Source organism: Rana temporaria, chromosome 12, assembly GCF_905171775.1.
Source record: "Rana temporaria chromosome 12, aRanTem1.1, whole genome shotgun sequence".
NCBI lineage: Eukaryota > Metazoa > Chordata > Amphibia > Anura > Ranidae > Rana > Rana temporaria.
In genome coordinates, this window is record NC_053500.1 from 66,507,059 (window position 1) to 66,518,204 (window position 11,146).

At 44.8% G+C, this 11,146-nt stretch overlaps 1 protein-coding gene across 1 annotated transcript; it reads left to right on the forward strand.

Annotated features, from left to right (window-relative positions):
• The first annotated feature begins 579 nt into the window (after positions 1–579).
• Positions 580–3,123, forward strand: LOC120918352 (zinc finger MYM-type protein 1-like). Its single transcript, XM_040329891.1, has one exon. The coding sequence runs from the start codon at positions 580–582 to the stop codon at positions 3,121–3,123; it is 2,544 nt and encodes an 847-aa protein (XP_040185825.1).
• Positions 3,124–11,146: the final 8,023 nt, after the last annotated feature.

Sequence of the window (11,146 nt, forward strand, 5' to 3'; positions counted from 1 at the left end):
GTTTTTGCCGGCGGCTGTTTAAAGTTGCACCTCCTCCGTTGAGGAGCTCTGCTTGTTTTGGGGTGAAGTTAAAATTGTTTTTACTGATATATTTCCCACCCCTCGTTTTTTGACACTGCTTGGGGACGTCCCACTTGTCAAGATTTAAGGAGCTGTGTCCGTCCATGGACGATAAGAGAAAATAGGATTTTTTGTACTCACCGTAAAATCCTTTTCTCTGAAGTCCATGGACGGACACAGCTCCCACCCCTCCTTTTTAGGTTTGTACTGCTTGTTACGAACTGAGGCTGCAAGCTGCAGTGAGGAGGGTTATGTCTGGAGGGACCGCCCCCTGGGCGGGGCTGTTCAACTCTGTTAATGTAACATGTATTTAACTATTTAACATGTTTCTGCCTAGTCCTCTCCTGTAAACAGGGAACATAACCCACTTGTCAAGATTTAAGGAGCTGTGTCCGTCCATGGACTTCAGAGAAAAGGATTTTACGGTGAGTACAAAAAATCCTATTATTTCACTATTTTAAGAAGCCAGAAACTACCCAGGAACCTAATGTTGAACAAGGAGAATCCTCAGAACTAGATATGGATGTTAGGTCAGACACAATTGAGGGCCATTCTCAACATTGTGAGCTGCTCACTATATCTGAAGATTTGCAAGAAGAGGGTATGGCTGCCTTTGAAATTCAAAACTGCTCCACTGAGGGTGTTTTACCTGAGGAAAGTGTGTCCTCATGCACCCAGTCTGCTGCAAGTATAGAAGATACCTCCTCCATTGCATATCCCTTTGAAATTTTGAGCGATTTAGAAACTTCATGCAGCTCCTCTTTTGCCTCAAGTTCTACAGGTCCTGTTACTATGGATTTGTGCAAAGTCGATTGGAAAGATCCAGCACTGTGGCCAGAAAATCTTCAAGACAAAGAAAGAAATCAAATTGTGCTTTCTGGATTGATGACTGAAGAGGATCTGAAAAAAATGGCATATCGTATGACTTTGGACAGCGATGGACGTTCATTTTCGGAGTATCTTTTGTATGCAAAATCCTCAAATGGACGTGAGAAGATTTTAAGAGACTGGCTTCGATGGAGTGATTCCAAACATGTTTTATACTGCATCACTTGCAGAGCTTTTTCTACAAATTATTACCATAGAAAGGATGGGAGTATACTATGTAGGAGCGAAGGCTTTGACCCTTCCAAAAACACATGGCATCGACTTTATACACGATTGCCAGAGCATGAACGTTCTGCTCAACACCGAAAGTACTACCTAAGTTGGCGAGCTTTACAGAGGTCCATAGGCGGACAAGGTGTGGACTTTGAGATGCAAAGAAAATTGACAAGAGAAGCAGAAAAGTTTGCAGCTCTGTTGGAAAGGCTTCTTAATGTTACCTTATTTTTGGCCTCACGGAATCTGGCTTTTAGAGGATGTTCTCAAAGAATTGGAGACATTCAAAATGGTAATTTCCTTGGAACTCTTGAACTTGTTGCCAAATATGATAGTGTACTTAGGGAGCACTTGGAAAAGGTGAAACAAAGCCAGGAAAAAGGAAAGCGTCTACCTGCACATTATCTGTCATCAGCCACACAAAACGAATTAATCGATGTATGTGGAAGACATGTTTTGAATGTCATGCTTTCTGAAAGGCAACAATCTATTTATTTTTCAGTGATCTGTGATGCAACACCAGATGTATCGCATATGGAACAGAATGTTATTATTCTGCGATATGTGCACAGAGATCTTGTGAAAAGAAAATGGGGCATTCAAGAAAGGTTCCTGGAATTCTTTGATTTCTTTGAGAAGACTGGTGAAGAAATTGCTGAAATGCTGCTAACAAGATTGTGTGAGCATGGCATTGATGTCAAAGACTGTAGAGGTCAAGGATATGATAATGGAGCCAACATGTCAGGAAAAATTAAAGGTGTAAGATCCAGGATCCAACAAAAGTATCCCGCAGCGTTGTTTAGTCCATGTGCAGCACACTCATTAAATCTGGTTGGTGTACATGCAGCTTCAAGTTCCCCTGAAATGAAGACCTTCTTTGGGAGTGTAAATAGGCTATATGTTCTATTTAGCAGCAGTCCTGAGAGATGGAGCGCTTTGTTAGATGAAGTTGGTGGTTCTTTACATGGCCTTAGTGACACCAGATGGAGTTCCAGGATTGAAGCAGTAAAGCCAATCGCACAAAAGCTTCCAAGTGTTCTGAAAGCTTTGGAAAGAGTGCTGAAAAGTAAAAAACTGACAAGTGCTGCACACTCTGAAGCGGAAGGGCTGCTAGATTATTTCTCCTCTTTCCGTGCAATTGTTCTGGCTACATTCTGGGTCAAGGTCCTGCAAAGTTTTGAGGAACGGAATAAAATCCTTCAGTCCAGGTCTGTATCTATTGACATAGGTGCAGCCAACATCAGGGCTTTGTCTGAAGAAATGAAGATTCTACGGGATAAGTGGCCAGCTCTACTCTCGGAGTCCAAAGTTGTTGCTGATTCTATGGAGATTCCCAAGGAGCTACTGAATGCTCACCAGCTTCGTAAAAAGAAGGCTGATAAAAATGTTAAAGATCTGGATGTGGAAATTTATTTCAAAGTCAATATGTTCTTCCCAGCAATGGATGTCATAATTTCAGACCTGGATCAAAGATTTAAATCAATGGAAGAAGTCTGCAAGCTCTTTGCTCCCATCTTGAATCTGAGGACTCTTTCAGAAGAAGAACTGAAAACTTCAACAGAAATGCTGATTTCCACATACCGTGATGACTTTACTGAATCCCTACTTACAGAACTACAACTCCTGCGGAAAATCTATGCAGAAACATTTACCAATCAGCTGGGTCCCTTGGAATTATTAAATTCAATTTATGAGCTGCAGCTTGAAGGGATTTTTGGAGAGATTTGTATTGCACTTAGAATTTTTGCTACCCTTCCACTCTCAGTTGCAGAAGGAGAGAGAGCATTCAGCAAGTTAGCCTTGATAAAAAACTATCTCCGATCGACAATGAGTGAGCAGCGTCTGAACAGTCTGGCTCTTCTGTCCATTGAGCATGAACTTGCAAGACAGCTAAACTTTAAAGACCTTATAAATGAGTTTTCTGAAGCAAAGGTACGAAGAATGTCCACTACAAATTTGTAACACCTTTGGCAAAATGGGAAAGGACTAGTGAAACTGGTCAGTGTTTCACATTGTTTTTGGGTGAAGCCATAAATATGTGCACATATGCAGACTGTGAATGTTCAATTGCACTCTGAACTTGGGTCGTTTGACTCCTGTTGTTTTTGTGCCTGTTGGCGCACTTATGTTTACCCAGTTGTCTACAGTAAACTATCTTTAACGAGACCTGGCTTGTTGTTTTTTTTCCACCTTTATCATTTGTTTAATCTTCCTAATTTTTTGAAAATACCACTTCATTTATTCATTAATGTTTTTTTATTACATATTGATATTAAAGAGGTCTGTTCTCATCTGAAAACAGTATTTATTTTGGATAATAAAACTTATAACTGGCTGGAGAAAAATAAATATCACTTGTAGACAAATCTGCATGTTGTTTCAAGGCGGCGTCTGGGGAGGGGCCAAGGGCGGGGCCAGGGGTGTGGCTGAAGGAGGGATCAGGGGTGGAGCTGAAGGGGGCCCCGTCAGGTATGCTGTACGGGGCCCCATGATTTCTATCAGCGGCCCTGCTTGTGTAAGAAGAAACAAGGTTTGCCTGTAATGTCTCTCTGCGGAGGTCTGGGCTCTGGGATCCAAACTTTGGTGTACTAATACAACTGTGGCACGAAAAGTTTCTGGCAGAGTCTTCTACAGGTCCAGGTATGAGGTTTTCTCTAATAAAACCCTTGGTAAACCTGAAGGTTGGCACAACTTGCCCGCCGTGATGGGTGAAAGCTGGAACTACTTTTAGTAGCTTTCCTGCGGTGTGTAAGTAAGAAGAAGATAATTTGTATTTATGTATTATCTTCTTTGGAGTAGGATGTCTTTCCTGGTTCTCACCACTGGACGGAGTAAGTGCAACCTGGTGTTTTCTTACATAGCCTTCCAGGATAACATGCTCAGTGAAGTTGGTCAAATATAACACCACTATCCTCTTTCCGCTGCAGGCTCTGCCATGATACGCATACAGGGGTCCACAAGATGCCCCCCAGTAATCTCTCCCCCCTCTTCCTCGTCTCTTGGGCCCCACCATGATCGCGGAGGGCCAAAAGTGGTTGCTAGTGCCCGTGCACAATGCAGGACACCTGTGTGCAGGCGCCAAGAGGCTGGTTTAATAGCTTCAGTGCCAGAGCCTTCTGTAAGCTGCATGGACACAGAGCTGTGGGCTGTAAGCATCCCTGTGGATTGAACCAGGCAGACCTAAGACTCCTACTCGGCATCAGGTTGTGCAGTGAGATGATATTTTGTGTATTGGAAGACTATAGCACAACAGTGATTGCATTTATATTTGTGGATAGTACCTTTGCTTTGCAGTAAGGACTAGAGGCACCAGAAAATCCCTGCGTACGGCTAAGGATTCTGAGCTTGCCTGCAGTTTACCACCCCCTCTGTCAGCCTGATAGCAGCCTCACAGGATGATCATGTGCCCCTGTCTGGTTTTGCAGCTTCTCCTAAGGCAGCTCCTGTATATGTCACCGAGGACGCTTTAAAAGTTGCTTTGGATGGTTTGGAAGGAAGGATTGCTAATATTGTCACAACCTCATTGAAAGATAGCAGAAAATGGGGTGGATCCCCTTGATCTGGTCTGGCTCTCAGATGAGCCTTCTGAGGGTGAAAAATCCCTCTCTGGAGATGAGGACCATGTGCAGTCTAAGGATTCAGAGGAGGAGAGGTTTCCTGCGACTTCTCAGTCGCTTAAGATGCCGGTGCAATATTATGCAGAGATGGTGCGTGCCACTTACAAATTGCCTCCTGCTGAAGCTTCTAGGCCCTCTGTTTCTTCTTTGGGATCCCGGAAATCCCCGCAGGCTGCATGCGCCTTTCCAGTTCATCCCTTGCTGAATAAACTAATGTATGACGACTGGGTTCACCCAGATAAACAGTTTTTTCCTCCTAAGCAGTTTTCCCTCCTTTATCCTATGGAGGAAGGTTTCACCAAGAAATAGGGGGTACCTGCTATTGATGCAGATATTTAGTGTGCAAACAAAAGCCTGACCTGTCCTATTAACAACGCACAGGGTTTTAAGGATCCAACTGATAAAAAGCTGGAGTCCCTATTAAAAGCCTCCTCTGCCATGGCTGAGGCTGTAGTACAACCTGCAGTTACAGCCATTGGTGTATGTCAGTTCCTCAAGGAACAAATGAAGCAGATGATTACCCTCCTACCTACAGAGGAGATTGAGGTTTATGAGGACCTTCCTAAGGCCTTGTGTTTTGCTTGCGATTGATTGATGCGATTATGAACTCTGTTCAACAAGCATCTTGCTTAAATTTCCTGCAGGTACACATGCGCGGGTCCCTTTGGTTAAAACATTGGGAGGCCGAGGCTTCCTGCAATAAATACTTGGCAGCGTTCCCCTTTGGGGTTCAAGGTCTAAACAGACCCCAAAAACTTCCCTATGAAGGGATGCCCACGCTCGGCCGAGTGGGGGGAAGGCTACTGCATTTTGCAAACGTCTGGTGGAACGAGGTTCAGGACAAGTGGGTCACCTCCACAGTGTCCTCAGGCTACAAGCTAGAGTTCAGAGAACTTCCACCACCCTGTTTTCTGAGATCAAGAATTGCCAAAGATCCAGAACAAAGAAGGCCTTTACTATTGGCCTTGGAAAACCTGTTGTCCCAAGGGGTAATCTTGGAGTAAGCCCCAGAGGATCAGGGGTCAGGATTCTATTCAAACCTGTTTATAGTTCCAAAACCAAAGGGGGATGTCAGACCTATCCTAGATCTAAAGAGTCTGAATCAGTTTCTGAACATTCACTCCTTCCTCATGGAGTCTGTCCGTTCAGTTGTTTCCACCCTTCAGGGAGAAGAATTCTGGCATCAATAGACTTTAGAGATGCATATCTACAATATTTCCCGCTCACCAAAGGTTTCTGAGGTTTGCGGTGGATCAGCGCCACTTTCAGTTTGTGGCCCTTCCTTTCGGGCTGGCTACGGAACCTCGAGTAGTCACGAAAATACTGGCCTCGGCCCTGGCAAGGCTAAGGGCACGAGGCATAGTGATAACAGCCTACCTGGATAATCTGGTGATCATAGATCAGTCTGCCGCACGCTTGGGCCACAATGTGCACAGCACAGTGGAATATTTAGAGTACCTAGGCTGGGCCCTCAATCTGAAGAAATCTTCCTTGCAGCCTCAAAAAGGCTAGAGTACTTGGGCATGATTATAGACACATCCCTAAGCAAGGTATTCCTTCCCACGCCAAAGGCAAAAGCCATAGGAGACTTGGTCCGAGTGGTAAAGGCAAAAAGAAGGCCTTCCATCCGTCTATGCATGAGATTATTGGGAAAGATGGTAGCCTCATTCGAGGCTGTCCCTTTTGCCCAGTTTCACTCAAGACCTTTACAGCTTTGTGTCAAGAACAAGAGATCCCTATGCTCAAGGCTCAGATGCCCTGACAATCTCATGGGATCGGTATTCCCTGATTTATGCGTTCCCCCCAGTACCGCTCCTCCCGCGATTCCTTCAGAGAGTCAAGAAGGAAGGAAGGTCAGTGACCTTGGTCGCCCCGGCTTGGTCCAGGAGACCCTGGAACACAGAAATCGTAAGGGTGGCAGTAGGAAGACCTTGGGTTCTTCAATTACGCCCAGACCTACTATCGCAGGGTCCAATATTCCATCCTGCCTTACAAAGTCTAAATCAGACGGTTTGGCTGTTGAGACCCAAATTCTGAGGAAATGTGGGCTCTCAGGGCCAGTCCTATCCACCCTGGTTAATGCTAGGAAGCCAGCCTCATCTACTACAGAATCTGTAAGGCATATGTTTCCTCGTGTGAACTCAGAAAGTGGCATCCTAGGAAGTTTGCTATTAATAGGATTCTTGCCTTTCTTCAGTTGGGCTTAAATATGAAGTTGGCCTTGAGCACTATCAAGGGCCAAATCTCGGCTTTGTCTTTATTCTTTTCAAAAACCGCTTGCCTCTCATCCCCTCAGAAAAAGAAGGGATATCCCCTAGTGGACTTTAAAGGCACCAAGGTATAAATCATAATTTCAAAAGAATTTTATATAAATATAATTTATTATGCGTGTACAAAATTGATTATTTTATACATTAAAATCAGATCATATATGGAATAGTTACAAAGCAAACTGAGAATAATACCCCAATAACATAACAACATATGGGGGACATGATTGTCCGAACAACAACCCAACGTTTCAGAGAATTGTCTCTCTTTCCTCAGGGGTAAATGGACGAATCAGCCCGTTATAACTTGATAATTATTCTCCATGTATAACATTCCATATAGCGTGTTTAAAAACAAAGAAATGAGTAGTGTAGCGGCCTGGAGTTGCTGGTACATCCAAAAATAGGTAAATGTAGCTGAATTAGCACTAGATGCCCGCTAATGTTCCCATACACCAATGCCGGAGTCAAATCAACTAGACCCGTATGTGTAGTGTTATACAGCTTGAGGGAGCACGCAGCAAAATCCAGATCAACTACTGGAATGCTCTTATTCCCTAGTCGGGGGCCTTTGTTCAGGGTGCACTGTGGTTGAATCTGCCGATTAAGTCTCCTGTGTGCCCATGGGACTTGAATTTGGTGTTGTCTGTTTTACAGAAGCAACCTTTTGAACCTTTACACCAAGTTTCTCTAAGTCTGTTGACACAGAAGCAGTTTTTTCTTGCAGCCATATCCTCGGTAGGAGGTTATCGGAATTGGCGGCTCTTCCGTGTAAAGAACCGTATATGATTATTCATGAAGACAGGGTGGTGCTGCGGCCTCACCCGAATTTCTTACCTAAGGTGGTTTCAGGTTTTCATCTGAACCAAGATATAGTCCTACCGTCTTTTTTTCTAGATCTGCAGTCTGCGGAGGAAGAGAAGGCATGAAAAAACAACAAGAACACTAGCGCTAAACAATGGTAGTATAAACGAGAATAATTAATACTTCAGGAGGTTACCAATATCTCCTTGGACAGTGTATATCGGAGAGTCCAAAGCTGCAAGAAGAAATCGTACCCGGAAGTACCAATTGAACACAAGAAAACACTAAAATCAGCGCTCATGGCTTTCAAACATAAACTTAGTACCAAAAAAGTGTAAAAATAAGTCCATTTATTGATGGGTCCAATCCAAACATAAAACATAATAATAATACTAGTCCATGTAATGAATGCAAATAGATTAGGTAAATATGATAGACTACAATATACAGTCAGCAATAATATCATCCAAATACCATGGAGCACAAAGGGTTAAGATTTCGGGACTCAGAGAGCAGCTCCTCTGATGGAAGGAAAACACACAGTACCTTAGGGCTTCTAATCCCTAGCTGTCAGCCCTCGGTGTTGAAGAGGAAGATAAAAGAATCCTCAAGCGCAAACAGCGCTGGCCGGGACTTGTCGCATGGCTTGGGGCTTCTGTTCCTTGGCTGCCAGCACTCATTGGCGAGGAGGGAGATGGAGAAATTCTCAAGCGCAGACAGCGCTGGCTGGAGCAGTAGCGCGGCTAGGACAGGGAGAAGACCACACACGTCTTCTCAGTTCCTCTATGGGGATGTCGTCACACGTCTGCGATGCCAGCTGCCGTTCGAGGGAATAAGCAGCGCTGTAGATGGACAGTGCCATAGGTCTGATGTTAGCACAGGAGTGTGCTGCTTCACTTTTTTGGTACTAAGTTTATGTTTGAGAGCCATGAGCGATGATTTTAGTGCTTTCTTGCGGAGGAAGAGAGTCTACACTCTCTAGATGTTGTAAGAGCGGTAAGGGTTTATCTGCAAGCTACGGCTCAGATAAGGAAGACTGATTGTCTATTCATTCTGCCACAAGGCCCAAAGAAGGGCCAGGCAGCGTCAAAATCCACTATTGCAAGGTGGATTTGACAAGTCATTATTCAGGCCTATGGTTTAGAAAAGAAGATCTTTCCTTTTCAGGTGAAAGCGCACTCGACTAGAGCAGTTGGTGCTTCATGGGCAGTGCATCACCAGGCCTCCATGGCTCAGATCTGTAAGGCTGCTACTTGGTCTTCGGTCCATACGCTTACTAAATTCTACCAGGTAGATGTGAGAGGTTACGAGGATGCCGCCTTCAGGCGTAGTGTGCTGCAGGCAGCTGTATAGATCCTCTGGCTCGATGGCGGCCTTTTTCTGATCTGTGTCTCCCTCCCCTCAATTTTAGCATTGCTATTGGAGATCCCATTAAGTAATTGAGGCTCTGTGTCCTGTGATGTATGATCAAGAAAATATAATTGTAAAATCCTTTTCTTGGGAATACATCACGGGACACAGAGCTCCTGCCCCTCTTCGGTGTTTAACGTGGAACACTTATTGCTTTGCTACAAAACTGAGGTACTCTCCATTTGGGAGGGGTTATATAGGGGAGGAACTCAATTTTAATTGGGTTTGCCAGTGTCCAATCACCTGTGGTGACTACATAACCCCATTAAGTAATTAAGGCTCTGTGTCCCGTGATGTATTCCCAATAAAAGGATTTTACAGGTAAGCTGTATTAAAAAATCCAATTATTTATGTTCAAAAGTATCTGACATGTTGTTACCAGTGGCGGCTGGTGCTCAAAATTTTTGGGGGGGCGCAAAGGAAAAAAAAATTGCAGTCTCACTGTGCCCAAACGCAGCCACTGTTACATGCCTTCAAACGCAGCCACTGTTACATGCCATCAAACGCAGCCACTGTGCCATCAATTTGCACCACTGTGCCATGCCATCAAATGCAGCCACTGTGCCATCAATTTGCACCACTGTGCCATGCCATCAAATGCAGCCACTGTGCCATCAATTCACACCACTGTGCCATGCCATTAAATGCAGTCACTGTGCCATGCCATCAAATGCAGTCACTGTGCCATCAATTTGCACCACTGTGCCATGCCATTAAACGCAGCCACTGTGCCATACATTGTCACCACTGTGCCATGCCATTAAACGCAGTCACTGTGCCATCCATTGTCACCACTGTGCCATGCCATTAAACGCAGCCACTGTGCCATCCATTGTCACCACTGTGCCATACATTGTCACCACTGTGCCATGCCATTAAACGCAGCCACTGTGCCATCCATTGTCACCACTGTGCCATGCCATTAAACGCAGCCACTGTGCCATACATTGTCACCACTGTGCCATGCCATTAAACGCAGCCACTGTGCCATCCATTGTCACCACTGTGCAATACATTGTCACCACTGTGCCATGCCATTAAAAGCAGCCACTGTGCCATCCATTGTCACCACTGTGCCATCCATTGTCACCACTGTGCCATGCCATTAAACGCAGCCACTGTGCCATCAATTGTCACCACTGTGCCATCCATTGTCACCACTGTGCCATGCCATTAAACGCAGCCACTGTGCCCTTTAATGGTCGCCGCTGTGCCAATTGTCTCCACTTTGCCCTGTAAATTGCTTTCTTCCCCCCCCCCCCGCCCGCCTGGCACTTACCTTTCCTGGTTTTAGGCATCCACGTCCCACGATGTCTTCTCCCGCCCTCGATGACTGACAGGCGTCTCAGCCAATCAGGTTACCGGTAGCCAGAACCGGCCAACCTGACTGGCTGAGACGCCTGTCATCTTATTCAAGGGGCGTACAGTCTGTGCGCTCCGAGAATAAGCTTCCGGGACCCGAGGGTTGTATTGGGAAAGCCTATCAGAGCTGTTGGCTTTGATAGACATTTACGTACAGCCAACCAGCTGGCGTTATTCAGATGGCCGGACATTGAGCGCCGACCATCTGAATAACAGCGGCGAAAATAACATAGATTTGTGCAATGCATGAATCTATGTTATTTGACTCAGTGGCGGTGAGAGCCAGAGGGGGCGGCGCTCCAGCGCCCTCTATGGACGAACCGCCACTGGTTGTTACCATGCAATCTTTTCCTGTTCTGAATTGTTAATTTATATTGTTATTGTTGAACCAACATTCTTTGGTAAGAATAAAATACAAAATAGGCATTGACTAAATTATTTTCTCTATCTTATTTTCATAACATTTGGTAGTCACACCCCAAAAAATTCTAAGTATGTTTTTTTTTTATCTCATGGACAAAA

Coding starts and splice junctions, on each gene's coding strand:
- LOC120918352 (XM_040329891.1), top strand. CDS start 580: ATGGATGTTAGGTCAGACACAATTGAGGGCCATTCTCAACATTGTGAG.